The 27,455-nt window shown below is 62.5% G+C and overlaps 3 protein-coding genes and 1 long non-coding RNA gene across 10 annotated transcripts in view; 3 read left to right on the top strand and 1 right to left on the bottom strand.

The window, feature by feature from the left end:
- Positions 1-18,738, top strand: part of PPP1R16A (protein phosphatase 1 regulatory subunit 16A) — a 34,394-nt gene extending 15,656 nt beyond the window's left edge. For 3 of the 5 annotated variants that reach the window (XM_059165402.1, XM_059165404.1, XM_059165405.1), the window contains exons 2-11: positions 13,066-14,116; positions 15,341-15,411; positions 15,497-15,642; positions 16,686-16,789; positions 16,857-16,981; positions 17,071-17,196; positions 17,294-17,369; positions 17,447-17,576; positions 17,677-17,839; positions 18,113-18,738. In XM_059165402.1, the coding sequence (XP_059021385.1) occupies positions 13,858-14,116; positions 15,341-15,411; positions 15,497-15,642; positions 16,686-16,789; positions 16,857-16,981; positions 17,071-17,196; positions 17,294-17,369; positions 17,447-17,576; positions 17,677-17,839; positions 18,113-18,493 (1,581 nt within the window). In that variant the 5' untranslated portion in view covers positions 13,066-13,857 and the 3' untranslated portion in view covers positions 18,494-18,738. Of the gene's footprint in view, positions 1-8,053; positions 8,079-13,065; positions 14,117-15,340; positions 15,412-15,496; positions 15,643-16,685; positions 16,790-16,856; positions 16,982-17,070; positions 17,197-17,293; positions 17,370-17,446; positions 17,577-17,676; positions 17,840-18,112 lie in introns of those variants that run through there. The other 2 variants (XM_059165403.1, XM_059165407.1) reach the window with 2 other exon arrangements.
- Positions 18,739-19,549: 811 nt separating this feature from the next.
- GPT (glutamic--pyruvic transaminase) lies at positions 19,550-23,529 on the top strand. 2 transcript variants are annotated; one of them, XM_059165408.1, is made up of 11 exons: positions 19,615-20,977; positions 21,102-21,191; positions 21,267-21,375; positions 21,541-21,674; positions 21,826-22,069; positions 22,194-22,273; positions 22,362-22,498; positions 22,580-22,754; positions 22,839-22,994; positions 23,095-23,207; positions 23,281-23,529. In XM_059165408.1, exons 1-11 carry the CDS (start codon positions 20,816-20,818, stop codon positions 23,369-23,371), a joined length of 1,491 nt encoding a protein of 496 aa, XP_059021391.1. In that variant the 5' UTR covers positions 19,615-20,815; the 3' UTR covers positions 23,372-23,529. The 2 variants fall into 2 exon arrangements, with proteins under 2 accessions (XP_059021392.1, XP_059021391.1); XM_059165409.1 differs by lacking the exon at positions 22,580-22,754 and having other exon boundaries at positions 19,550-20,977; positions 22,362-22,579.
- A 601-nt stretch (positions 23,530-24,130) lies between these two features.
- On the bottom strand, positions 24,131-25,638 carry LOC131826325 (uncharacterized). Its single transcript, XR_009351542.1, has 2 exons — positions 25,502-25,638; positions 24,131-24,624 (listed from the first exon to the last, which is right to left on the bottom strand). It is a non-coding gene; the product is annotated as an uncharacterized LOC131826325 (long non-coding RNA).
- Positions 25,118-27,302, top strand: MFSD3 (major facilitator superfamily domain containing 3). Of its 2 annotated transcripts, XM_059165410.1 has the most exons (5): positions 25,119-26,042; positions 26,391-26,538; positions 26,635-26,759; positions 26,827-26,936; positions 27,040-27,302. In XM_059165410.1, exons 1-5 carry the CDS (start codon positions 25,361-25,363, stop codon positions 27,211-27,213), a joined length of 1,239 nt encoding a protein of 412 aa, XP_059021393.1. In that variant the 5' UTR covers positions 25,119-25,360; the 3' UTR covers positions 27,214-27,302. The 2 variants fall into 2 exon arrangements, with proteins under 2 accessions (XP_059021394.1, XP_059021393.1); XM_059165411.1 differs by lacking the exon at positions 26,635-26,759 and having other exon boundaries at positions 25,118-26,042.
- The last annotated feature ends 153 nt before the right edge of the window (positions 27,303-27,455 follow it).

The following is a 27,455-nucleotide window of genomic DNA, read 5'->3' as shown; positions in this document are numbered from 1 at the left end:
GCCCGATGCGGGACTTGATCCCAGGACCCCGAGATCATGACCCAAGCCGAAGGCAGTGGCTTAACCCACTGAGCCACCCAGGCGCCCATGGTTACAGCTTTGTAATAGAGCTTGAAGTCCGGAATTGTGATGCCACCAGCTTTGGTTTCCTTTCTCAACATTCCTCTGGCTTTTCGGGGTCTTTTCTGGTTCCATACAAATTTTAGGATTATTTTTTCCATTTCTTTGAAAAAAGTTGATGGTATTTTGATAGGAATTGCATTAAATGTGTATATCGCTTTAGGGAGCATAGAGATTTTACAGTACTTGTTCTTCTAGTCCATGAGAATGGAATGTTTTCCCATTTCTTTGTGTTTTCCTCAATTTCTTCCGTGAGTACTCTACAGTTTTGTGAGCACAGATTCTTTATCTCTTTGGTTACATTTATTCCTAGGTAGCTTATGGTTTTGGGTGCAGTAGTAAATGGGATTGACTCCTTAATGTAATCCTTAATCGACTCTTTCTTCTGTCTTGTTGTTGGTGTATAGAAATGCAACTGATTTCTGTGCATCGATTTTTATATCCTGCCACTTTGCTGAATTCCTGTATGAATTCCCTTAAGCAGTTTTGGGATGGAGTCTTTTGGGTTTTCCACATAAAGTATCATATCACCTGCAAAGAGTGAGAGTTTGACTTCTTTGCCAATTAGAATACACATTCTTCTCTAGTGGACATGGAACCTTCTCCAGAATAAATCACATCCTGGGTCATAAATCAGGTCTCAACCGGTACCAAGAGACTGGGATCATTCCCTGCATATTTGTGGACCACAGTGCTTTGAAACTTGAACTCAATCACAAGAGGAAAGTTGGAAGGAACTCAAATACATGGAGGCTGAAGAGTATCCTACTAAAGACTGAATGGGTCAACCAGGAAATTAAAGAAGAATTTTAAAAATTCATGGAAACAAATGAAAATGAAAACACAACCTTTCAGAATCTTTGGAATGCAGCAGTGGCGGTCCTGAGAGGAAGGTATGCAGCGCTACAAGTCTTTATCAAGAAACAAGATAGTTCCCAAATACACAACCTAACCTATCATCTAAAGGAGTTGGAGAAAGAACAGCAAATAAAGCCTGATCCCAGCAGGTTTCTCTTTCATTCATGATTTTATTAATTTGGGTCCTTTCTCTTTTCTTTTTGATAAGTCTGGCCAGGGGGTTATCAATCTTATTAATTCTTTCAAAGAACCACTCCTAGTTTCATTGATTTGTTCTACTTGTTCTTTTGGTTTCTGTTTCATTGATTTCTGCTCAGTACTTTAGGATTTCTCTCTCTGCCTACTTGTGATCTCTGTCTGTCAAATAAATAAATAAAATCTTAAAAAAAAAAAAAAAGTGCCAAAACTGAACCAGGAAGAAATAGAAAACTTGAACAGACCCATAACAAGCGAGGAGATTGAAGCAGTCATCAAAAATCTCCCAACAGGGGTGCCTGGGTGGCTCAGTGGGTTAAAGCCTCTGCCTTTGGCTCAGGTCATGGTCCCAGGGGCCTGGGATTGAGCCCCGCATTGGGCTCTCTACTCCACAAAGGGCCTGCTTCCTCTTCTCTCTCTGCCTACCTCCCTGCCTACTTGTGATCTCTCTCTCTGTCAAATGAATAAATGAAATCTTTAAAAAAAAAAAAAAAAATCTCCCAATAGGGCTCCTGGGTGGCTCAGTGGTTAAAACCTCTGTGATCTCTGTCTGTCAAAAAAATAAAAATCTCCCAACAAACAAGAGCCCGGGGTCAGGGGGCAGCTTCTCAGGGGAAATCCACCAAAGATTTAAGATTTTTTTAAAAAAATTATTTGACAGAGAGAGAGCGGGATCACAAGTAGGCAGAGAGGCAGGCAGAGAGAGAGGGGGAAGCAAGCTCCCTGCTGAGGAGAGAGCCCGATGAGGGGCTCGATCCCAGGACCCCGAGATTATGACCTGAACTGAAGGCAGAGGCTTAACCAACTGAGCCACCCAGGTGCCCCAGCTCTGTCCCCTTTAAACAATTCCCACCCCAGGCCCCGGCCCTGGATAACCTGTATTCTTTCTGTATCTGTGAATTTAACTGTTGTCAGTCCCTCCTCTAAGTGGAATCACATACTGTGTGTCCTTTTATCAATACGTTTGTGGCATGCGTTGCAACTAACTCCTTTTTTTATGGCTGAATATTCCAATGTATGGAGAGACCATGTTTCGTTTATCTTTCCATTGGCCGATGGACATTTGGTCCCTGCCTCTAGCTATTGTGGATTATGATGAACCTTGGCGCACAGATACCAGAGTCCCTGTTTCCAGGCCCTTTGTGTGCACTCAGAAACTCGGTCACTTGTTTTTATAGTTTCGCACTGACGCTTCCCTGAAGTTACGGGGTGTTTATCCCACACGCCATCACTGCACACTGCCAGGCTGACGGAGGCTGTGTTCTACCCTGTACCATCGTTCCTAATCCTGTGTTGCAGAAGTTGGAAATGGCGTCTGTCTGTCCGCACAGCTGCGCTGATGCTCTCTTTCCTTGTGTCCTGGCCCCCGTCTCCTGTACCCTAGAGGAATGGTGTTCTTGGCTGGCTTTAGGGCCACGGGGATTCTGTTGGCTTCGGAGTTACCAGTCCCCTTTATCATGTCCTTGAGTTTTTCTGACCTCCGCCATTTCTTGGACACCTCCTGTTCGCCGTCCTCTCTGTCCAGTGGCTCCCACTGTCTCCCTCCAGCTTCAGGAACTTGTGTCGTCATTGAGAACTCCCTCTCTGTGGGCCTCTCGTTCTCCCACTAGGCTTCTGGGGGGCCGGGTCTCGCTTTGGTTGCTCACCTGCACCCACACATCTCTTGCTCTAAGGCTGTGTGGCCCATGGGTCTTGTGTACTGCTCCCTCCAGCTTCCCCTACTGCTGTCCCGTGCCCGAGGCTCGCTGTTGGGGTGCGTGTTCTGAGTCAGAGAAGACCCAGGGCTACAGCTGTGTGGTGTTGACCTTGTACCTGACAGACCTTAATTTCCAGATCTACACAGTGGGGTCCTGGCCCACTGGAGTGACTAAATGGGACACTGTGGCCCCCAAGGGACTGGGGGCTGTGCTGGCCATGGGGGGCACCAGGGGACTTGGGAAGCCGTCTGTCTTTAATCTCTCCTAGCCAGGGGCTGGGTTTTCTTTTCGCTCAGTGAGATTCTTCTCTTCCTTCCTTCCTTCCTTCCTTTCAAGATTTTATTTATTTATTTGACAGACAGAGATCACAAGTAGGCAGAGGCAGGCAGACGGAGAGGGAGACATAGGCTCCCCGCTGAGCAGAGAAGCCTGACGCAGGGCTCGATCCCAGGATCCTGGGACCATGCCCGGAGCCCCGGGTGCCCGCTGAGCCTCTTTTCAAACGGATATGCCTCCGGCCAGACCTCCTGGCCCTGGCACCTGGCCGCGAGTTTATCAGCTTTGTTTTGGAGCCGAATGGCGGAGGGAAGGGAAATGGGGAGCCTCCCAGTATGGCGGGGCCTCCGGCATCTGGGGAGGGGACTTCCCAGGTGCTGGCTTGTCGCAGGCACTTCTGCTGGCGCTCACCACGGGCCCTGGCTCGTGTGGCCCCTGCGTGTCTACTGCCTACGCCGGCCCCGGGGCCTTACAGGTCCCCTCACGGGCTTGTCGCCTGGCCCCAGTGAAATCCCATTTTGTAGGACAGAAACCAGGATAGCTTCAATTTCGTCTGGCTCTGCAGCTCTTGGTAAGGGGAGTCTGGGGTGGGGGGGGCACCGAGATCACTGAGAAAGGACACAGGCTCTCTGCCAGGGTCTGGGAGGAAGCTGAGGCCAGGCAAGTTAGTCCTTGGCAGAGGTGTGGGGAGCTGGAGAGGAGACGGCTGATGGCCCCAGCAGGTAGCACAGACCTCTCCTCTGGGCTCGGGGATCAGCCCGCAGGCCCCAGAAGAGTGGGGAATCTAGAAGAGGCCTGGGCATGGAGGGACCGTACCGCTGCAGAGCTGCGGGGAGAGGCGGCTTCCACAGCCGTGGTGCCCGGGCACTTGGGTGTCCTAGGGAGGAAGAGGATCGGAGGCCCCACAGTTGCAGAGCGCACCGTTCCCTAGCAAAAGGCCACGCACTCGGAGCGGAGGTGCCCACGCTCCTGCGTTGGGAAGGTGTGCACGGAGGTAGGAAACCTGATGACAGCGGAGGGGGCGACCCTGGCGTCTGCGGCTGTCCTGGCAGGGCGGTGCCCGCGTGGTCTTGCGTGTCCAGTTGGCGCGCGTTTGATGCACTTTCTGTGTGTGTGGCACGCTTCGCAGTACAAAGGGTTTTCAAAGGGGACCTGACGTGCTGGGGGAAATGCGGGGAAGCCTGTCTGGCCTAGGTGCAGGGCTCGTGGGACGGACAGGAGGTCCAGCCCGGCTGGAGAGTGGTGGGCCGGTGCCCTGGGCGGGCAATGAACGGGGCTACTGAGTGCTCAGAGGAAACCTGTGCAGACCCTGGACCCCAGGACCTCCGTGGGCTGCCTGAGAAGCTCTGGCCTTCCATGCCTGTTGGGACCCCGTGTGCATTTTCAGTGCCTTGGGGCTGCGGTATGGGGACAGGCTGGAGCCCCAGCTGGGCTCAGGACAGCAGGTGGAAGATGCAGACCCAGTGGGAAGCAGGGCCCGGCCTTGTTGCTGCTGCCTGCTTCCCAGTTCCCAGACTGTCCCAGTGTCTTCCCTCTGGACCCTTGGCCTGGGTGTGCCTCAGAGGTGTGTTAGTCCCCAGCCGCCCTTCCCTTGAGTGCCAGCAGTGGTGGCCCTGCGCAGGAGGGAGCGAGAGACGCAGGCCTTCTGGAGCTGAGGTCTGCATCGGTGACAGTTGTGGTGTCAAGGTCAAGGAACCATGGGGCAGGGAGTTGAGTTCCAAGTGTGTTCCCAGAGCAGGAGCTCATTTCTTGGGGGTTCTCCTGGGAGTGTGGGCGGCTGGGCGGTGGAGGCCAGACCCAGGGGAGTCAGAGGGACCGTAGGAGCCCCAGGCAGTACGGCCAGCAGGATGGAAGTCAGGGCCACCAGGGGGCCACCTGTAATGGGTCCTTGAGACCCAGTGGTGGGAGGCTGGCAGAGGGACAGGCATACGCTGCTCTGAGAGATTAGGGCATGGAGAAATGACCTTTTTGGGATAGGAGGCCATTAAGCCCATTCTTGTATTGGCCTTGCGAGGCTCGTGAGCCGAGAAGCACAGGGAGCGTGTCTAGCTGGCCATGGAGAGTGGGACTGTGGCTTCTCTCGGAAGACGCGGCTGCCCTCCCGGGCCACGAGCAAGGACCGTGATCTCTCCAGCCTCGCAGGGCTGGTCTCCGAAGTGTGTTCTGACGCTGAGCCAAGCCAGGGCTACGTGACTGCCGACCCCCCATTCTGCTGCTGAGTGATCCTGGTGGCTCCCCATTCTGCTGCTGAGTGATCCTGGTGGCTCCCCATTCTGCTGCTGAGTGATCCTGGTGGCTCCCCATTCTGCTGCTGAGTGATCCTGGTGGCTCCCCATTCTGCTGCTGGAGTGATCCTGGTGGCTCCCCATTCTGCTGCTGGAGTGATCCTGGTGGCTCCCTCCTGCCCACGAGGCCAGGTGCTGGGGAAGCCGTTTGTGCCCTTAATCCTTGAGCGTGCATTTCTTGAAGGTTCAGGGAGCTAGACGTCCGTACAGTGCTTGAGCTCACGGCCTGGGGCCCAGGTGGCCAACTGTCCTGGGAATGTCCTGTCTGGCCATGGCTCTGGAGCATTGGGGCTGTGTCTGCAGCGGGACGGCTAGCGGAGGACCTGGATATTAGGAACACCCTCGTAGTGGTCCAGGATAGTCATCGTTCCTCTGTGCCTTCTGCGCTGTTGGTCTCCGCTCCGGGGGCTGGGGAGAGGGGCAGACTGGCTGATGGCCGGGGGTATCCTCTGTGGGGGAGGTGAGGTGCAAGTGGAAGGTCTTGGCCCGTTTCCCTGTCTGGCGGAAGGGTTCCTTTTGCCTTTCAGCAGTGCTGGGGTTACACGGCCAGCACCGTTCCCTCTCCAGGCCTTCCTTCCTCACTGCTTTCACTTTGAGATCCCGGTAGGTTCACATACATTTGAGAGAAGAAGTTCAGGGAGACGGACCCCTGCCACAATCCCCAGTTCCCTTACGGCATCTAGGACACCAACACCCACATACTCCACTGACCTTTTCAGATTTTACCGGTGTTAGTGCATCTCTGTGCACGCACGTGTGTGTTTACTTCTGTCCAGTGTTAACTGTATGGGTTTGTGTGGTCACCAGCGTCCAAGTGCAGAACAGCTCCATGACCAGGACCCTGTGCTGTCCTAAGAAGCCATGGCCACCATCTTCCTCTGCCCGCTGCACACCCCAAGATCTTATCACATCAGGGGTGCGGCTGTTAGGGAGGAACTCAGTGCCCTTGAGAACCACTAGGCTGGGCCATCCTGAGTCGGGCCCTGCTCGCCGCTGGAGAGTTCCACGGGGTGGGGGACAGAGTTTGGTTAGTCGTTTGCTGGTTGAAGGCCTGGGACATTTCCAGTTTGAGCCTGTTAAGAATAAGGTCGCTGTGAAGTTCATGTTCAGGTTTTTGTCTATTTCTGTGGGGCAGAGGCCCGAGAGGGCAGCTGCTGGGTCACGTGGGGCGCACATGCACAGTGTTTATAAGGAACTGCTGGTCTGTTTTCCAGAGTGGCCTCACCGGGTCATGTGCCCTGCGGTGTGGGAGGGCCTCGCTGTCCTGCAGGTGCACAGGGACACCTCATGTGGCTTTAGGCCATGGTGTCCTCATGGCTCGTGCTGTCGCAGGTCTTTCCGTGGGCGTTTTTGGCCATCTGTGTGTCCTCTTCAGTGTGATGTCTCTTCATGCCTTTTGCCCATTTTCTAATTACATTATTTGTTTTGGTTTTTACTGCTGAATTTTGAGTCCTTTAGGCGAGCGGGAGAGCAGTCCTTGGTCTGTGATTTGCAGACATGCTCTCCGGTCAGTAGCTTGGCTTTTCACCCTCTTCATGGGTCTTCCATGGACTGAATGTTTGTAACTGCGGTGCAGCTCCGCTTGTCCCCCACAGTCTGTGCCGTTGGTGGCCAGCCTGGAGAAGGCGTACGACCTTACCTTTAACGCTGAGAAGCACAGTGCCCCTGGGGTTGTGGTTTCGATGAGCTTTTTCCCATGTGTCTCTCCGGTTGGCCCAGCTCCATTGATCAGAAAGGTTCTTTTTCTGTTATTCTGCACTGTTTTAAGTTGTCTACACGTCGTGGGTCTGTTTCTGGGCTGTCTCTCTTCCATGGGTCTGTTTACCCCAAGCCAATACCTTAGAGTCTTACTTACCAGTCTTTATATGAGGTCTGTTATGGAATACTGTGAGTACTTAAAATTTGTTCTTTTTAAGGATTGTCCTGATGGTTCTTGGCCTTTTGAGTTTCACGTAACATGGAGAAAGAGTTTTGTGAGTTTCAAATACAGCCGCGGTGTTTTGGTAGGGACCGTGCCAGAAAGGACATCCCGGGGGTTCTGAGGCTCGTGACCCTGAGTGCTGTGCGCCCTGTTACTTGCCGGTTCTTCCTCATGCTCCTGGAAAAGCTTTTGCGGTTTTCTGTGTATAGGTCTTGTGCCTCTTCTGTGAGACTCATTCTTAGACGTTAATGATTTGGGATACTGTTGTGTTACCACGAACAGCGTTGTAATTTTTCGTTATCTAGTTGTTGCTAGGGCTTGTGGAGACAGTATTGTTTACACTGACCTTGTATTTTCCAATATTGCTTTGTTTTAATCAACCCTAATAGTTTTTCTCTGGGATCATCAGGTTTTTGTCAGACACAGTGTCATTTGTAAATCGTGTTTTTGTGTTCTTCCGGTCCTTACCCTGCTTACTTCTTTTTCTTGCCCCGTTGAATTGGGTAGAACCTGAGCCCAAACACGAGTAGAAGCAGTGCCGGCGAGGGTCCCTGTCTCCTCCAGCACCGTGCGTGCGTTGTGTTTCCGATTAGGTTGGGATGATCATTGCGCTGGGGGGAAGCACCCAGAGGCTTCCTTGGATATCCTTGTCTGATGGCTGCTGTCTACTCTTGAAGCATGGGAGCTGCTGAGCCTGAAAATGAGGGAGAAGAGGCAAAAGAAGCTGTAAGATTTCTCAAAGAAGTAGTGCCATTGTGGGGTGACCCAGTCAGGTGGAGGCAGAACAAAGGAGAGCTTACTGGACGCGCTGCAAGGGGGCAGCGGGCAGGACAGCGTGCGGGGCAGGGAGGGAGAGACTGGCCGCTGGGAGGTGGGGGCTGCGGCTAGCGGGGAAGGCGAGGCGGTGTGGGAATGTGGGAAATCTCCTGTTTTTGGTTCCTGTGTGCAGGTGTAAGGGGCCCATTGGTCAGCTGGGGCTTATGGCTGTTGTGCGGTGGGTCACCTGACGGGCCTGTTTGCATTCAGCCCGGGGGCTGGGGGTGACTGTGGGCACTCTCCGGCCTCCAGTTTCCATGGCTCAAGTTGGTTGCCTGAAAGCGGCCTCTACAGAGTGGGCCCCGCACTTGTTGGACGCGTGGTCTTGCGTCCGTGGCTCCACTTGGAGCAGTCACGCTGGGGGCTCCCGCGTGTGCGCAGGAGGAGAGAGCACAGCTTGAAGCTGAAAGCGAGGGCAGGAGGGGTGCGGCGGTCAGCGTCTGCAGGACTGAGCTGGGGGCTAGGCGGTGGGGCTAGGAGAAGGGGGTGTCGAGTTGAAATGGCAGAGCGGGGGTGGAGGAGACAGTTCCTGATGGTGACAGGGACGGGGCACAGCGGGCAGAGGACGAGGTCGCTGGCAGGAGGAGGAGGGCAGGACTGAGGGGCAGGAGCTGAAGGGCCGTCACGAGAGGTTGAGGCCACCAGGAATTCAGACCTGGCGCAGCGGCGGGGCGGTGCCCAGGGCAAGGGCTGGTGTGGGCGGTTGGCTCAGCGGATGGCTCACGTCTGCTGGGACTCCTGGAGGGGGGAGTGGGGAAGGGGCTGCAGGCCACAGTGAGGAACAGGGCCGGTGGGGGCCCCCCTTCCAGGCCAGGGGGCTGAGGTGGTTTCAGAATTGGGGGATTGAGAGCAGGGTCAAAGCCCCTCGACGCTGTTCCTCTGGTCAAGGCTTCTCTTCCTTCCCTCGCGGCTCGGCCGGGTTCTGGGCCGGGTTCTGGTGGAGCCTCTTCTCCCTGGGGGGCCTCCTCCTCCTCTTTTCCGGACACAGGAGGGCTCGACCTCTGATCTTCGGGAAGGGTCAGCTGTGCGCGGGGAGGCACACCCGTGAGGCAGTGTCTTGACGCTATATTTGGTCCAAGGCCTTTTCTGTTTCCCTGGATGCCCAGGTGTGTCCTTGAGGCAGGGACCCTTGGCTCTCTGGTCCAGCCACGTGTGCTGTCCAACTCGTGTCCTGCTGCCAGTTGTCCGGGACTCAAATATCTAACTGGGCATTTTCCATGGGACCTTTGCCCTGTGGGCTGTCTCGCGGGCCCATCGCGACCGGCCTGAGCGCTGCTTTGTCATGGTTCTTGCACGTGTGTTGCCCTGCTGGCCGGTTTTTTTTCTGGTTTTGTTTTGATTTGTTTCGCCCTTCAGTGCCAACATCGGGAAGAGCCACCGTGACCTGACTTGTTAGACCTTCAGCTGAGGTCAGGGTCCCGGGGTCCTAGGATGGAGACCCACACCAGGGGTCTCCCTGCTCAGTGGGGGGCCTGCTTATCCCTCTGCCCCTCCCCCCATTCATGCTCTCTCTCTCTCTCAAAATAAATAAATAAATAAAATCTCTTAAAAAATAAAGATTTATTTATCAGAGAGCAGGGCACGTGTGCGCCTGGGAGGAGGGGCAGCGGGGGAAGGAGAACCCTGAGCCCACTCAGCACGGAGCCGAGCCTGGCTCCGGCCCACGACCCTGAGACCCCAGACCGGACCCAGCGGAGATCAGAGTCGGACGCTGGGATGCCTGAGCCTCCCGGGTGCCCCCGCGCAAGCTGTTTGTGCACAGCCGCTCCCTCAGCACTCAGGTCTTAACCGCAGGGGGCCCTGGGACAGACCTGGAGGGTCGTCACGGAGGCGGTAGCAGCAGGGCCCGATGGCAGCGCTGGGGGCCTGCCGGTGCGCGTGCCCCGGGGACGGCCTCTCTGTGCCGCATCGGTGCCACAGTCGGGAGGTGCCCGTGGCAGCACCCCAGGCCCGGCTGTGGGCTCGCAGCACTTGTGCCTGCTTCCTTCTCCTCGGGGGCAGGGGCCTGTCCTCGGCACCCCCAGCCCTGGCCCTGAGCCATGCGGTGGGTGGGCCGCCTCTGCACAGCATCTGGTCCTTCCCCGACTTGGGTGGTGCAGCCCCTGGGGCACCTTGGCCTGGAGCTGTGCCAGGCCCAGTCCCCCAGCCCCTCGCAGATACGCAGATACGGACCGACGGCTCCTCCTGAAGGTGCCGGCACACGGTTAAGGAGATGGACTGGGAGTGTGCCCTCCACAGGCTCATCGTCTAGCGGCAGACAGGCGGGGACAGAGCGTGCCCTTGTGTCTGGTGTCCAGCTTCCAGCTCCGCCTGCTCGGGAAGCTGTCGTGAGACGCGTGCCTTGGGCCTCAGGGACCCTGGGGGATGGGAGTCTTCCAAGGAGAGCCCGTCTGCCGTGGGGGCCAGTGAGCACATGGGCTACGGACCATGGGTTGGCCCTGGAGTGGGGGCTGAGCTGCATGTGAGCCGTCGCCGCCCTCGGTTGCTCTGACAGGCAAACCGGAGTCTGGGACGCCCACCTTACCCGCCGGGTTCCCTGGGGGTCCTGCCGGCCCCTTGTTCCTCCGGAGAGGGGCAGTAGTGGGGTAACGCGGCATATAAAACCAGCTCTTTGGATTGCAAGTTATAGGAATCTACTCCAGAAGCCACACATAGCTTCACATCTGCGAGGGGGGAAGACCCCACAACCACAGGGAAGGCGGGTGACCGGCTCGGGCCTGACGCGGCGCGACGGCCCCAGCCCCGCTGAGTTCCAGTCCCCGTCACTCTGTCACACCCTGCTAATCCTCACACAGACGCTGCGGCTGGCACCAGGGAGCAAGTGCTGGGGTGGCTGGCAGGGGACTTTGGATGTAGGCGCGGCATCAGTTTCCCTGTGGAGCGAATGGGGGTCAGGACAGGGACCTGCGGGGAGGCCCGGACTCTGGGTGTCGCAGGGCGGCTGGGACCTCGGCCCAGCCCGGATGGCTTCCTGCCTGGTAGGGTCTGGGGACTGGGCCTCCCGTCCCAGAAGCCAGGGGCCCTGGCAGCGTTCTCCGCAGTCTCTGGGGATGATCGAGGGGTGTGGCTCTGAGAGGCTCCAGGGCGGTCTCTGTCCCTCCAGGAGGCGCCTCCCTTCGAGCTCCAGTACTCTTGTGCAGCTTTCTTGGGCACAGAGCTGAGACCTGGAAAAAGTTGCCCAGATCATCTGTTTGACATTCCAGTGAGACTTGGGGAGGGCTTGTGAGTGAGGTGGGAGAGGCCCCCCTTCCCCCTGCGGCCTGGGTGTGGCACACGGGTCATTCTGGGAGATGCCACTGAGCCATCTGGGCCTTGGTGACTCTGTTGAGGGTCAGGTCTTTCACTTCTGGTGGGCTCTTCCTGGACTGTGGTGGGAGAAGGCCACCGAGTGAGGCCTGGGGAGGGGTGTCAGGCAGGGTCCAGGGGACCGGGGCCCAGAAGGCGTAGGGCTGAGCCTGGAGGGGCCCTCCTTCAATGGAGACTGTCCTGGGGGGCAGGTGCCCACTGCAGCGTTTCCCGGGCACTCTCAGGGCCACCTTAGGGTCACCTTGGGCTCAGAGAAGGTAGTCAGCAGCCCCAGGACCTGCCCAGAGTTACAGGGAGACTGCCCTGGGGCATCTTGCAGCAAGGAGCACTGCTCAAGGGACCCAGAGTAGACCCAGGGCTTCAGGAGGGTGGGCCCCCCCAGAGTCGGGGGCTGAGGGCCTGAGTAAGCTATCACCACCCAAACCAGGAGACCACAGTGTCCACTGTGGGCTGGCCAGGGCGCTTCCCATTGTGGCTGGGCTGGGGGAGGGGATGCTGAGGCTGATCCTTCTTCCTGCTTTGGGATTATTTTCGTGGATGGCTTTCAAGATGACTAGTAACCCAAAGACACGGAATCAGTTCAGACAGCTGCTTGCCCTTCTTGGTTCTTTTCCAGAGGGTGCACATCTGCCCCTCTGTTAGCCTGTAAAGCGGCGGGGTGGGTGACATCTTTTTTTTTTTTTTTAAAGATTTTTAATTTATTTGACAGAGAGAGAGAGATCACAAGTAGGCAGAGAGAGAGGGGGAAGTAGGCTCCCCGCTGAGCAGAGAGCCCTATGTGGGGCTCGATCCCAGGACCCTGGGATCATGACCAGAGCCAAAGGCAGAGGCTTTAACCCACTGAGCCCCCCAGGCGCCCCGGGTGACATCTTTTAAATCCAGCCAGCGCTAACCTGGTCGGATGGCGGCTTTGGTTCCGATGCCCGGCTTCCAGAAGGGAAACCGGTCCCTACGACCCTGGGAGCCCACTTTCGGGGAGGCTTGGCCTGGGGTCCCCACCCCTTGCCAGGGCTGGAGACCGAGTGCCTCACTCCTTGTTTATGGTCTCTCGGGGTGGTCTGTTCAGGTCGTCTTCCCGGAAGGCCAGAGAGGTGAAGGTCACATGTGTGGGGGGGGCTGCCTGCTCTCTGGGGGTGGCGGGGAGGGCTCTGGGCGTGGTCAGGAGGGAGGCAGAGTCCTGCAGGGTGTGTGAGGTTCTATAGCCCTCAGGCAGTTGGGGGGGGTGGGCAAGGAGAAGGTGACCTTGTGTAGTCCACCCTGGGAGCAGACAGGTCAGCAAAGCGGAGGGAGCCGAGGCCTTGAGAAGCTTCCAGAAAACAGATCCCAGAGGCCAGTACCTGGGCTGTGGAGAGGCAGCCTCATGGGGAAGGCCTGTGGCCCGGCCAGCCCTCCTTGCTCCCTGCTCTGAGTTGGGCTGCCTTTTCTGGGAGCCCCTGGGGTGGTGATGTCAGGTGGCAAGTGCCCCCACCAGGATTCTGGTCCAGCAGCGCTGGGTGTGGGGTGGAGTCTGTTGGGGCGGGGCTGGCTCTCTCACCTGCTGGCCTGCGCTGCCTGCAGTGGTCATGATGGGCTCCGTGTTCCTCCCCCCCAGGCGAGTGGAGGCCGCCAGCAGCCTGCAGCCTGATCTACTGCTCTTCGGAAGGAGGCCCCCCAGGGACACAGCCGCCAGGCCTGCCAGGCCTTTGGTACCCTCGCTGCTTTGACAGACTCACTCCTGGGCGCTAGGGGCCAAGACCGCAGGACTCCAAGGGCACAGCCTGCCCTGACCTCTCTGTGGCTGTGGGTCCGGCCCTCTGGCCCAGCTCCCTGTTAGCCCTTATGTCCTGACCCTGGAAGACAGATAGGAGCACGGAGGGAAGGCCAGGCCATGGCTGTCCCCAGGCCCTACCCAGGATCCTGAGACCCGGAAGGGGAGGGGGCTTCTCGAACGCCGGAGCACTCCCGGGACCTCTGCCCGTTGCCCTGCCTTCCCTTGGCCCTCATCGAAGTGGCAGGACACAGCGACTCTGTTACCTGGGTAATTAGCTTCAGACCCAGGACTGAGGCTGCCCAGGTCCTGGGCTGCTTCCCACAGGCCGTGCACCCTGACCCCAAAAGCGAGGTGAGGCCGTGCCCGCTGAGCAGCTGAGGTGTCACCCTTGGGCACCTCCCACACTGCCCTTTCTGCCTGGGGTCCATGTCCCTCAGGACCGCCTGGGCCTGGTCACAGCGTGGGGCCTTGTGACCCAGCCTTGCCAGGGGCAGAGGGCGCCGCCAAGCCTTAGGGAGGGGATGCCCCCAAGGGTGCTGGTCCGGCCCACCGCCCCACTCCTCAGGCCCAGTCTGGCCCCGGTGCTCCCCAATCTGGTGCCCCGAGCTGCCCCCCTGGCAGGTCGCCCCCGCCATGGCCGAGCACCTGGAGCTGCTGGCAGAGATGCCCGTGGTGGGCAGGATGAACGCGCAGGAGCGGCTGAAGCACGCCCAGAAGCGCCGGGCCCAGCAGGTGAAGGCGTGGGCCCAGGCAGAGAAGGAGGCCCAGGGCAAGAAGAGCCATCGGGAGCGGCCGCGCACGGAGGCGGCTGGGGCCGGGCCGCAGAAGCGGGTCCTCTTCCCTCCTAGCGTCGCCCTTCTGGAGGCTGCTGCCCGCAATGACCTGGACGAAGGTGAGTGTGGCCGAGCCCCAGGGCGCAGTGCCCTCCTTGGAGGCCCTCGGGGCTGGCCAACGTCGTCATCCGCATGCCGCCTGTGCTGGGCCGCCCGGGGCCGGCCCGTGGTGGGCCGCGCGCATGGGTGCTGCTGTGGGGGTTGGGCAGGGGCACCCGGACAAGAGCCAGGGCTTCGCTCAGGGGAGCTGGGAGTGGCCCGTGGCCTTTGCCACCTCTTGCCGGGGTGCTGGGTGACGATCGGGAGTGTCCTGGCCACCGCCTGCTTGAGTCCTCCATCTCCTCCTCTGTCTAGGAGGACGGTAGCGCTCACCACAGCAGGTCAGAACGAGGGGGCAGGGGTCCCCCACAGGCTAGCCCCCTTGGCACCTGCCTCTGGCTCCGCCTTTGACTTCTTCCTCGCCATCAGGACCATCCCAGCTAGACCAGGGGCCTGAGCTTTCAGCAGCCGCCTCATTCCTCCCTGTGCCCTGTGTGCTCATAGCCCCTCTGTTCTCCGGAGAGGCGCTCGAGGGTTCTTCCTGCCTTCCTCCGGGGGCAGAGGCCGGGGTGCAGAGGGCAAGGAGGGGAGGGCAGCGCCTTGAGGCCCGGGAAGTGCAGGAGGGCGTGGTGGGCGTGGTGCAGGCCAGGGACTGTGGGAAGGAGGCTGAGTCCTCCTAGTGCCTGTGGAGCCCAGTCTGAGGGGCCCAGGCCGTTAAGGAGGTGACCTTGGCGACAGCCTGGGCCCACTGAACCATGAGGACAGGAGCTGGCTCTGCTCTGGAGGGCACTGGACGCCTCGGGCCCACACTGCAGGCTGCAGCTGGGCAGGGAGCCTGCTCAGGGCTGGGGCGTGTGTAGGGTTGGGGCACTCAACTAGTGGGAGAAACTCGGGGGAGCAGGGGCCCCAGTGAGGGTATTGTTGGAGGAGGGAGCCAGAACCCCAGCCAGAGTGGGATGGACCGGCGCCCCATGGCACTGCCCACATGCAGGAGCCTGAGGGTCGGAGCGCAGGGAGCCGTCGTCGGGAGGGCTGGCTCCTGCTTGGCGCTGCAGGCAGGGGCGGGGGGTGTGCACTCTGGGGGCAGACAGAGGCCCAGTGCCTCGGCTCTTGAGCCCTTAGCCTGGGCTCGTGGGCCCCTCTGGGCCCTGCACTGCTGCCTCCTTCGGTACCCTGCCCTGGGCCTAGAGCAGTGCTGGCCTGTGGCTCTGTGCCCTAACCACACTCCCTCCCCCTTCTCACAGTCCGCCAGCTCCTTGAGAGTGGGGTCAGCCCTGATCTGGCCAACGAGGATGGCCTGACGGCCCTGCACCAGGTCAGCCATGCGGGGGATGGGGGGCGTAGGGGGAGAGAAGGCGGCGCTGGCCTGGGCGCTGGCACTCAGGCCTTGTGGCTCGTAGAGCTGCATTGATGACTTCCGAGAGATGGTGCAGCAGCTCCTGGAGGCGGGGGCCAAGGTCAATGCCCGCGATAGTGAAAGCTGGACTCCCCTGCACGCCGCGGCCACCTGCGGCCACCTGCAACTGGTAGAGCTGCTCGTCGCCCGGTAGGCCCCAGTCGCCACTGCGGGGGAGGGCGTCTGTATGGGAGAGCGACGGGGCTTGGGCTGGGAGAGGCAGGGCCTTCCTCACACAGGCTGGTTCATCCTGATGCGGCCCAGCTGTGTCCTGGGCAGGAAGCGTGCTTGGCCCTTGCCTTGTGTTTCCACTCCCCTTCACCAGCGCTGACTTCACCTTCACCCCGGCCTGGAGATCAGGGCCTTGGGGGAGGCTGTGCTCCCAGGGGAACAAACATGTGCTCAGGAAAGTGTGGTGGTTCTCCTGGGGGCTCCCTCTTGCCAAGCCCCCGTAGGAGTTTGGGAACTCTTGAGGGTGGGCCTTGACCTCTAGCTCTGGTCTCGATGGGGTCTGCACAGAAACAGGCCCTTCTGGACCGAGTGATGAGGGCAGCCCTGGCGAAGACGGAGGGGCACCTAGACATAGACGGGGCCTTTGACAAGGAGGGTGGGGCAGGGCTGGGCCTCTCTGCACGTGAGCTGTGGGGGACGGGAGGGGTGGTCGGCTTTCCAGGGTCTGGGAGCACCCCCCGCTGCCCCAGCCCCTCAACTCCGTCTGCTACAGCAGAATGGGTGGTCAGGGGCTCAGGCTCTCCTTGGAGCAGTCTGGGTGCTGACGGTGGGTGGGTGTTCACGGCTCTTGCGCCCAGAGAGCACCGCCTTTGTGTTCTGGGCTCCCTCAGCTCCCCGTCCTCCCCCGGGCCTTGCCTCTGCTTGAGCCTTGTTCCCCGTGGCCCTCTCTGGCATCCAGGCTCTCCTCCTCCCTCTCCTTTTTGCTCCCTGAGGCCCCGAGAGGCCTGGCACCCGCTTTTGGCTGGTAGGCCCCCTGTGTGGGCTCACAGGGTCACGTGGGTGTGGAACCTGGTGCTCAGAGGCAGGTGGAGACGGCCCGCCTGGCTTGAGGGCCGGATCCAGGGCCTTCTCTGTCTTTGACCCGCACAGTCCACAGGCTAAAGGCCTCTGCAGAGGGTGGCCTAGAGGCCTCCATGGGGGAAGGGCTTTGTGGCCAAAGCCTCTGTCCATTCCTCCCGCAGGGGTGCCGACCTCCTGGCCGTCAACACCGATGGGAACATGCCTTATGACCTCTGTGAGGACGAGCGGACGCTGGACTGCCTTGAGACGGCCATGGCCAACCGTGGTGAGTGTGACCCCCCTTGTCCACCCAGGACGCCCAGAGTGCCGGCCCTGAGCTTGCTTCCTTTCAGGCATCACCCAGGACAGCATCGAGGGGGCCCGGGCCCTGCCCGAGCTGTGCATGCTGGAGGACATCCGCTGCCTGCTGCAGGCGGGAGCCGACATCGATGACCCCCAGGACCATGGGGCCACGCTGGTGAGGACCTGGCCGCGTGAGGTGAGGCTGGCGGGCGGCGGCTACCGTAGGGGCTTGGCAGGGACTCAGGCCCAGCTCTTTGCCTGTAGCTCCACATCGCGGCCGCCAACGGGTTCGGCGAGGCAGCCGTCCTGCTGCTGGAGCACCGGGCCAGTCTGAGCGCCAAGGACCAGGACGGCTGGGAGCCGCTGCATGCCGCAGCCTACTGGGGCCAGGTGAGTGCGGCGGGCGTGGCTGGCTCCGTGGCGGGGGCACGTGGGGTCCTGGCTCCTGGCTCGGGCCCTTCAGCAGCCCCGGCTCCCCGGCCCTCAGGTGCACCTGGTGGAGCTGCTGGTGGCGCATGGGGCCGATCTGAATGGGAAGTCTCTGACGGACGAGACGCCCCTTGGTAAGCCCCGGGGCCGCCTCTGCCAGTGTAGGGGCTGGGTGGGAGGGCCCCGGTGACCCTCCACCCGCCTCTCCTAGACGTGTGCGGGGACGAGGCGGTGCGGACCAGGCTGCTGGAGCTGAAGCACAAGCAGGACGCACTGCTGCGCGCCCAGGGCCGCCAGCACTCTCTGCTGCGGCGTCGCACCTCCAGCGCCGGCAGCCGGGGGTGAGCGCCCCGACCCGATCCGGGCCCCTCCCGCCCCCACCCGGCCTTCGCCCCCCTGCTGGCAGCCCCCCCCCCCCATCCTGCCCTTGCCGGCCCCCAGGAAGGTGGTGAGGAGGGTGAGCCTGACCCAGCGGACCAGCCTGTACCGCAGGGAGCATGCCCAGGAGGCCATCGTGTGGCAACAGCCACCGCCCACCAGCCCGGAGCCGCGCGAGGAGGACGACGGCCGGACGGACGCGGAGCTGTGCTCCCGACCTAGTGAGGTGAGCCCCACGCCGTCAGCCTGCAGCCCGGTAGCTGCGGGCCCTGGCGCGCCCCTCCGTGTGCGGAGCAGGCACGTGAGCTGATGTCGCTGCATGTTTGTCCCACTGTGCCCGCGCGGGGGGTCGGTGGGACCAGTGACCCTGTGCCCACACAGCGGGCCGGTGCTGCACGGGCGTGGCTGCTGTCCCGGGCGGCCATGCAGCCTGGAGCCCGAGGCCCAGGGAGGCCAGAGAAGGCCTTCCCGACGGCCCCTGAGGCCCGCGCTCCCCCAGCAGGACGATGATCCTGAGTCGGTGAGGCCGCACAACGGCCGAGTTGGAGGCACCCCTGGGCGGCACCTGTATTCCAAGCGGTTGGACCGGAGCGTCTCCTACCAGCTGAGCGCCCTGGATAGCTGTGCCCCCGATGCCCCGGGCCGGGTCAAGGCCCAGCACACGCTCGCAGAGCTGAAGCGCCAGCGAGCCGCCGCTAAGCTGCAGCGTCCCCCGCCCGAGGGGCCCGAGGGGCCTGAGCCCAGCCTGCCGGCCACCGCTGCTGCAAGCCCCCAGCCGGAACACAGACCCGGGGCCGGTGGAGACCCACCCCTGCTGAAGCTCACCGCGCCCTCGGAGGAGGCCCCCGCGGAGAGGAGGCCCTGCTGCCTGCTCATGTGAGGGGCTGGCTCCCGGAGTGCCCCGGAGGCTGCCGCGGGGCCCCTGCTCTGGGGGCCCTGGTGTACGCCCTGCTGCTGCTGCTGCTGCTGGGAGAGAACCGGCGGGGGACCTCCCTCAGCTCCCCTGCCGGGGATGCCAGCATCCTCGCTCAGGGATGAGCTTCTGGCAGAAGCCCTCCTGGGGGGCCGTCTGGCTGCAGAGACCTAGTTCCATCGTGTGCCTCTTGATAAAGGGCTGTTCTGCCACCTGCCTTGTCGTGTGTGTCACCGGGGCCGCTGTCCTGAGGGTGGGGAGCTGAGGTGCTGCTGCTGGGTGTGCCGGTCCCTGTGTGGGGCCTGTAGGGGCTTGCTTGGGGCTGCCTGGCCCTGCGTAGGAGTGAGGCCCACGGCCGCTGGGCGGGAAGCCTGGCCTGGCCTGTGCCCTGCCTCCCCTGCCTTCCCAGCCTCCTGGAGACTCCTCTGTAACTCTTTCCTTTCCTGAGAGCAGCGGGGGCTGCGGAAGGACATTCCTTGGGGCTCAGGCCTGGGGGTACCCATGGCAGAGGAGCAGGGAGCCTGGCGTGGAAGGGGAGGGGCCTTCCCACAAGACTCTCAAGCCACAGAGGGGAGAATCCGAATGAAGGCTGGAGTCAGAAACCTCCCTGGGGGGGATGAGTCCCCCCGCTCCTGGCACGTAGCCCTGATCCTGGGGCCTGGCTGCCAGGCTCCGCCTGGGCTGGCAAAGGGGACCAGAGGTTGGCTGCCCAGATCCTGAGCTGGCTGGGCACAATGTGTCAGGGTGACGGGGGCCCCTTAGGGGCCTCAGGTGGGAGGGCCGAGGGTGCTGTTAGCTTGCGTGTCAGTGCCAGGTCACCTTGCAGCCAGTGCCGGGTCACCTTCTCCTCGCCCATGGGATGGGTCAGCTGCATGTGTGCAGGGCCCATCCTTCTCGGAGCATCACTGCTTGGAGGGGTGTCCTCAGCAGAGCTGGGGAGCCGGGGCCTAGGCTGCAGGTTAAATTGGGTGTGGGGGGCAACGCAGCTTCCAGTGTCCACCTGCAAATAGCTGCCTGCGCTGGGCCGGGGCTGCCTCTGCCTGGGGCTGGGATCCTATTAACCTGTGCTCTGGTCTGAGGGCCCAGGGGGTAGGGGTAGGGGCAAAAGATGGCCCAGAGCCGAGAGGTGTGAGGGGAGACCGAGGCTGGCTGCCTGGGGCTCCTGCTCTTTCCTTGCTGGCCAGCAAGGGCAGAGGAGCCCAGGCTGGCGTCAGGCCCGGCCAGCTGCCCACGGCCTCTCTCAGAGAGCTGACTCCTTGACCTTCCGCTCCAAATCAGATGTCCCCAGCTGGGGTAGCCACCCCTGGGCATGGCCTATCCACGCCCTTCAGGGCCTGGGGAGGCGGGGCCCTGATGGCCTATCACAGCTTGCTTCCCACTATCTCTGCCAATCAGGAGCAACAGGGAGGGGGAGCTTAGGTCACCCTGCCTGTGGTGTGGCCCCAAGGGCAGCTCCGGGCTGGGGCATGGTGAAAGGGCACAACCGCACCCCAGAGGAGCCCAGTGTCCGCGGGCCCAGAGCCGCCCCACCCTGTCGCCCAACATCCCAACCCAGAGACCCGGGCCGCCTCCAGCTGCAGAGCTGGGACCAAGGTCCAACCCCAGGGCTCGTGGAGCCTGCGGGCCATGGTTGCCAGCCCAGGAGGGGCCAGCCGGATGGAAGCCCACATCGGAGCTTCCGCTCCCCTCCCCCAGGAACGCCAGGATTCTATAGAGGCCCCACTCAGTTACCTGGGAGACAGGCCTGCTGGCCCAAGCAAAGATGGGAGGCCTGAGAGGGCTAGGACTCGGCAGAGCCCTGCTGGGGTGAATCTCCAGGGTCCCAGCTCCATTTCCCCTGGGGGTTTAGCTCTGCCCAGCTCTGCCAACCCGTCTGGGCACTTAGCACACCTCCCCTCCCTCAGGTCCAGTCCCTCAGAGCTTCTTGAACCTTCTGTCTGTCCCTACCCCCCATGTAGGTCTCCTGCTCCCCTGTCATGGGGACACTGGGCGGGCACTGGGCCTCGCCCCAAGCCCCGCCTGCCTCCTCATGCACTCCCTATGGCTCCCTGGGGCAGAACTGTGCCCAGACGGGTGGGGCGGGGCCCAGCGGCCCCGACTTCTTCTTCAGCCTTTTCTGTCCCTTTCAGTGGGGGCAGCAGGCCGCCGCGAAGAGGGTGCCCTTCACTTTGAGCCCCTCTCCCCGGGCTCCCTCTTCCCAGCCCCGGCCCATCGAGTCTGGACCCAGCGTCCTTTTTCCCGCCCGAACCCTGCTGTGTCCTGATCTTCCTGCCTGGTCTGAGTAGTGTCATGGCCTTGAGGGCAGGTGACCACAGCCGGGTTGCAATGAACGGGCTGAAGGAGAAGGTGCTGACGCTGGACACCATGAACCCGTGTGTGCGGAGGGTGGAGTACGCGGTGCGCGGGCCCATTGTGCTGCGCGCCCTCGAGCTGGAGCAGGAACTGCGCCAGGTATGGCCCTGGGCCCCACCACTGCCCTCCAGGCTGCACCTGGACAGCTGCATCAGGCCCATTTCCACAGTCACACAGGACGAGGACCTGTCCTGTCCTCACGCCTGTGCCCTTTCACTCCCAGGGGGTAAAGAAGCCCTTCACGGAGGTTGTCCGGGCCAACATCGGGGACGCGCAGGCCATGGGGCAGAAGCCCATCACCTTCCTGCGTCAGGTGAGGCTCGGGGTTTGCCCTGGTGCCCCTCCCCAGCCCGCCCACGTGCTCGGGCTCAGTGTCTGCTGCTCCCAGGTCCTGGCCCTCTGTGTGAACCCCGATCTCCTGAACAGCCCCGACTTCCCTGAGGACGCCAGGAGGAGGGCTGAGCGCATCTTGCAGGCATGTGGGGGACACAGCCTGGGTAAGTGCCGGTGCCCAAACTGGGCAAAGCCCCAGGGAGGAGCGGGAGCTGGTGGGAGGCCGTCCCAGGGGAGGGGTGGACCCAACTGCTGGGAGATACTCCTCAGGACGGCTAAGGAGCCTCTCGGGTCCTCCTCTCCCTGTCCTGCCCTGTCCTCCGGCCCAGGGGCCTACAGCGTCAGCTCGGGTATCCAGCTGATCCGGGAAGACGCCGCCCGGTACATTGAGCGGCGCGACGGAGGCATCCCCGCAGACCCCAACAACATCTTCCTGTCCACCGGGGCCAGCGATGCCATCGTGGTAGGCCAGGGCCAGGGCAGGAAGACGCCGTGGCTCTTTCCTTGTGGCTTGGGCGGACCTTGCTCCTCTTGGCACAGTGCTCCCAGGCCGGGCGGGGAGCAGGTGCCGTCCCCTGGGCCCTACCAACCTGGCTTCCCCATCCCGCTGACAGACGGTGCTGAAGCTGCTGGTGGCGGGGGAGGGCCCCACCCGCACAGGCGTGCTCATCCCCATCCCGCAGTACCCGCTGTACTCGGCCGCGCTGGCCGAGCTCGACGCTGTGCAGGTGGACTACTACTTGGATGAGGAGCGCGCTTGGGCCCTCGACGTGGCCGAGCTGCGGCGCACCCTGTGCCAGGCGCGTGGCCACTGCTGCCCACGTGCACTCTGCATTATCAACCCCGGCAACCCCACTGGTGCGCTGCCCGACCCCCAGCCCTCCCTCGTCCCCCTCCCCATGGGGTCAGTCTGCCCCCCCCCCCCCCCGCGGGCGCAGAGCCCCAGTCTGACCCTGGACATGGTGCGTCTCCCATGCCCTAGGACAGGTACAAGCCCGCGAGTGCATCGAGGCCGTGATTCGCTTTGCCTTTGAGGAGCGCCTCTTCCTGATGGCTGATGAGGTGTGGGCAGGGGCTCGCCTGGGGCTTGGGGTCGCGGGGCCCGGGTGACAGCACCCTCCCCTGTGGTGACGCTGGCCCGCCCGTCCAGGTGTATCAGGACAATGTGTATGCGGAGGGCTCGAGGTTCCACTCGTTCAAGAAGGTGCTCATGGAGATGGGGCCGCCCTATGCGACGCAGCAGGAGCTCGCCTCCTTCCACTCGGTCTCCAAGGGCTACATGGGCGAGTGCGTGCGGGGTCACAAGGACTGCACCCTGGCTTGGGTCCCCTGCCCGGCCTGCCCTGACACCTGCGCTCTGGGCTGCAGGTGCGGGTTCCGCGGTGGCTACGTGGAGGTGGTGAACATGGACCCCGCGGTGCAGCAGCAGATGCAGAAGCTGATGAGCGTCCGGCTGTGCCCGCCGGTGCCGGGCCAGGCCCTGCTGCACACGGTGGTCAGCCCACCCACATCCTCCGACCCCTCCTTCGCGCAGTTCCAGGCGGTGAGCGGGAGGGGCGAGGAGGGGGTGCGATGGCGCTACGCCGGCCGCCGCGGGGTCTGATCAGCTCACCCTTCTCGGCCACAGGAGAGGCAGGCGGTGCTGGCCGAGCTGGCGGCGAAGGCGAAGCTCACGGAGCAGGTGTTCAACGAGGCCCCCGGCATCCGCTGCAACCCGGTGCAGGGCGCCATGTACGCCTTCCCTCGCGTGCAGCTGCCCCCGCGCGCCGTGCAGCGCGCTCAGGTGCGGCCCGACTGGCGACTGGCCTGGGGCGCGGGGGCGCGGGTGGGGCCCGCCAACCAGCTCGGAGTGTGAGCGCCCCGCCCTGTCCGTCCGCCCCCAGGAGCTGGGCCTGGCTCCCGACATGTTCTTCTGCATGCGCCTTCTGGAGGAGACTGGCATCTGCGTGGTGCCCGGGAGTGGCTTCGGGCAGCGGGAAGGCACCTACCACTTCCGGTGAGGCCCAGCCCCGCATGGCTCAGCCCGGTCGCCCCCAGCACCTTCACTTACCCCCCCCTCGCCCTTTCAGGATGACCATTCTGCCCCCCATGGAGAAGCTGCGGCCTTTGCTGGAGACGCTGAGCCAGTTCCACGCCAAGTTCACCCGAGAATACTCCTGAGCCCCGCCCCCGTTTGGGCCCAGGCTCGGCTGGGGCCCTGGACACCATGGCCAAGGTCCTCCCTGGGGGTCACTGGAGCCCTCTGGACTTGCTCCCGCTACCTGTGGGGCTGGGCCCCTGCCTTTCTGCAGACCCTTAATAAAGCTGAAGCAGCCTGACTACCTGGAGGCCGGCTATGTGCACACCCGTAGAGCTGTCCCTGCCTCTGTCCACTGCTGACTTCCTGTCTGAGCTGGGGTTCCGTGAGGCTTGGAGACCTAGCCCCAGGCAGGGCATCTGTCAGCCTTGAGGCGGATGGTCAAGGAAGGCTCCCAGAGGAGGGAGGTGCAGTGTCCCTCACTGCAGATGTGGTGCCCTCACGGGCCGGGTCTCTCCGTGGCCTCTGGTCTTGAGGCAGACACGGCGGCAAACTTCACATAAAGCGAGGAGGAGTGAAGGTGTGAAGGTGCGACAGGGCGGGCACTAAGCCGGCCGGAGAGACCCGGGAGCTGAGTCCCAGGGGTGACCACATCCGAAAACATAGCCTAAGGTAGACGCAGCCAGGGGCCCTGCTGTGCCTTCCTGCATCGCCCGCCTGTCGCCCGGCCAGCAGCACAGGAAGCACACTGCGCTGTGAGACGGAGCCGGGGGGGGGCTGGGTGAGTGGCAGGAAACGGAATCCCGGTGAGGACTCAAGGAGGAAGGCTTGGTTCCCCTCCTGAACGAGCAGGTGGCAGGGCGCTGGAGGAGCCAAGGTAGGGGGTGGGGAGAACGAACACATAGGTCTTGCTTTGTTTGTATTGGGTTTGGAGTATGTGACATCCTAGTGCAAACACAGCCCTTGGGCTGGGAGGCAGCGAGGGGGCCCTCCCACGCTGGAGCACTCAAGGCCAGGTGCCGGGGGAAGGGCTGTAAAATGCTGACGCACAGGCACCCCGGGGAGGCCCAGACTGGGGGTGGGTGTGCAGCCCTACGTCCTGGCCCCGGGAGCAGAGATGGAGCTCACTGTGTGCAGGGCAGGCACGGTTGGGGGTCGCCGCCATCTTGGGGAGGGACGCCAGTCCTCATTTTACAGATGAGGAAGCTTGTCGAAGTGACAGGAGACCCACTCCAGGTGGTTTCACCAGCTGTTCCTCTAGGGGTTGGGTCGGCTTCAGGGGGCCGAGGGTTCGGAGACAGAACGAAGGCCCTAGCTCTGTCCGCTCCGGAGGTGGTTCTTAACCACGGGCTGTACTCACTTCCTCTTCTGGGCCTCGGGAGTCCTGTGGGTGCCACTGTGAGGAGGGACCACGTGAGACCCCCCGTGTTCGGCTGCTCCAGGGACGTACCTCTCCCCTCCACCAAGCCAGCAGCAGGGAGGCAGGGCCTGGGTGGGCCTCTCCCAGCCTGGTCACCGACCCTGGAGGGCATCTCCGGCAGCAGCTGGCTGCAACGCCCTGGTTGAGACCTTTCGTGGCCCCGGGCATAAGCAGTAGTGGGTCATGGGCACTTAATTAAGAGGCCGACTCCTCCCTAGGCACTGCAGCACCCAAGCTGCAGGTGAGACATCACGGAAGCGCTTGTGGGAATTCAGGGTGTGGGTCCAGGGGGTCTGGGAGCCGGATCTCCTCATACCCTTGGGGGAGGGCCAAGGTGAGCCGCGGGCTCAACACCAGATAGGCGAGTGGCCGCCGGGCCCGCGGCTCCCGGGCCGCACCCAGGTTGGCCACTGGGGGCGCCCGAGGGCGGGCGGCGCTCTGGCCCGCTCGCGCGCTCAGTGGCCGCGCGTTGCGCGCCTGCGTAGTGCGCATGCCTCAGGACCCGCGGGCGCCCACCTGCCCAGTGCGCTGACTGGTCCCGCTCGAGCCATGCGGTCGTGGGACCCCTGACCGGCCCAGACCCCCCCTCCGGAACCGCTCTGCCCCGGCGCCAGGTTCTGGTCCGGCCTTGAACCCAGCCCCGGTCCCCGCCCGATCGCGGGCCGGGCCCCGCCCCCCAGCAGTAGCCCCCGGGCGCCCCGCTCTCCTGGCCATGCGGCGGAAGCTGCTGCCGCTGGCCGGCCTCTACCTGGTGCAAGGCCTGCCCTACGGGCTGCAGTCTGGCCTGCTGCCCGTGCTGCTGCGGGCGCGAGGCCTCTCCCTGACGCGCGTGGGACTGGCCAAGGTGCTGTACCTGCCCTGGCTGTTTAAACTCGTGTGGGCCCCCCTGGTGGACACGCGGGGCTCCCTGAAGGCCTGGCTGGTGCTCAGCACGGCTGCTCTGGGCCTGGTGTGCGGGCTGCTGGCCGCCCTGCCACCCGCGGAAGCCGGCCCGGCTGGGCTGCCGGTCACTGTGGCGGGGCTGCTGCTGTTGCTGAACCTGGGTGCGGCTGTGCAGGATGTGGCCCTGGACACGCTGGCCGTCCAGCTCTTGGAGCCGGCGGAGCTGGGGCCCGGCAACACAGTGCAGGTGGTCGCTTACAAGCTGGGGGCGGTGCTGGCGGGAGGGGGCCTGTTGGCCCTGGTCCCCACGCTCTCCTGGCCCCTGCTCTTCCTGCTCCTGGCCGCTACCTATTGGTTGGCTGCTGCCCTCGTCTGGGCGGTGCCGGCCCTGCAACAACTGCCTGCGTCTGGGCCGTCGGAACCACCCCTCCGCAGCCTGCACCTTCTGCAGGACCTGCTGGCCATGCCCGGGACTCTGTGGACGGCGGGCTTTGTGCTCACTTACAAACTGGGTAAGTGAGGCCGTGAGTCAGGCAGCAGCAGGGTGGGAGCCTGGGGGACCTCCGGCGGGTCTCCAGGAGCCCTGGAATCCATTTGGTGGTCACCTTCGGGGGCGTTAGCATAGCAGGCTGGAGTTCAGCCTGGTTCCCCAGCTCTTGCTGCACGGCTTCCGGGAGCTCCAGCCACAACACCTGGGGTCTGACGCCGCCTTATGCTGACCCTAAGCTTGCCTGATGCCCAGCCCCAGCTATCTCCAGGCACCTGGGGCCCAGAACGGAGGCAGTGCCCGGCTAGGGGAGTGCCTCTAAAGGCCCCAAGGTGAAGGGAGGTGGGAGCCCCTGCTCACATTCTCCCCACAGGTGAGCAGGGTGCCAGCAGCTTGTTCCCGCTCTTCCTGCTGGACCACGGCATCTCCACGCCAGAGCTGGGGCTGTGGAATGGTGTGGGCGCCGTGGTCTGCTCCATTGTAGGCTCGTCCCTGGGCGGGGCCTTGCTGGCCAGGCACAGGTGAGCCCTCCCCAGCCTGGCTCACTCACCTGCACCCACCCGACCTGGGCCCCACTCCCTGACTCCCCCCACCCCCACCCCATCTCCCCACCTCAGGCAACCACTGGCCCTGCTCAGGTCAGTGCTACGGTTCCGTCTCGGGGGTCTGGCCTGCCAGACCACCCTGCTCTTCCACCTGGACACCTCAGGGGTCAGGTTGGGCCCCAGCACCGTCCTGAGAGGTGAGGGGCTGGCTGCGGGAGGGGAGGGGTCCCATGTCCTGGGCTCCGCTGATCTCAGCCCTCCCAGGGGCAGCCCTGCTGAGCCTGTGTCTACAGCACCTCCTCGGGGGCCTGGTCACAACCACCACATTCACCCTGATGATGCGGTGCAGCCAGCGGGCGCCCCGTGCCCTGCAGGTGAGGGGGCTGCGGCAGGGACGTGCAGGGGGGCTGCAGGGCTGGCTGCGATCCAAGTGACCCCTCACCTGACCTCCTGCCCGGTCCCTCCTCGTCCCCACAGGCCACACACTACGGCCTCCTGGCCACGCTGGAGCTGCTGGGGAAGCTGTTCCTGGGCACGCTGGCTGGAGCCCTGGCCGACAGCCTGGGGCGGCTTCTCTGCTTTGCCTTCTTCCTGGCCCTCTCGGGCATGCCCGTGCTGTACTTGAGCCTGGCCCCTGGCAGCCTGGCCTGAGCTGGGTGCCCACCGGCCTAATAAAGCTGGGTGTGCCCGTGGCCTGGCTGGCTGGGCTGTGACACGGGCAAGGCTGTCCTCAGAAAAGAGCTACTATGAGTGACTCGAGCATTCTTTTTTTTTTTTTTTTTTTTAAAGATTTTATTTATTTATTTGACAGAGAGAGATCACAAGTAGGCAGAGAGAGAGAGAGGAGGAAGCAGGCTCCCTGCTGAGCAGAGAGCCCGATGTGGGACTCGATC

Source organism: Mustela lutreola, chromosome 3 (assembly GCF_030435805.1).
Source record: "Mustela lutreola isolate mMusLut2 chromosome 3, mMusLut2.pri, whole genome shotgun sequence".
In the NCBI taxonomy this organism is placed as follows: Eukaryota; Metazoa; Chordata; class Mammalia; order Carnivora; family Mustelidae; genus Mustela; species Mustela lutreola.
Note: the sequence above shows the minus strand (reverse complement) of the source record. Positions and strands in the feature narration are given on the sequence as shown.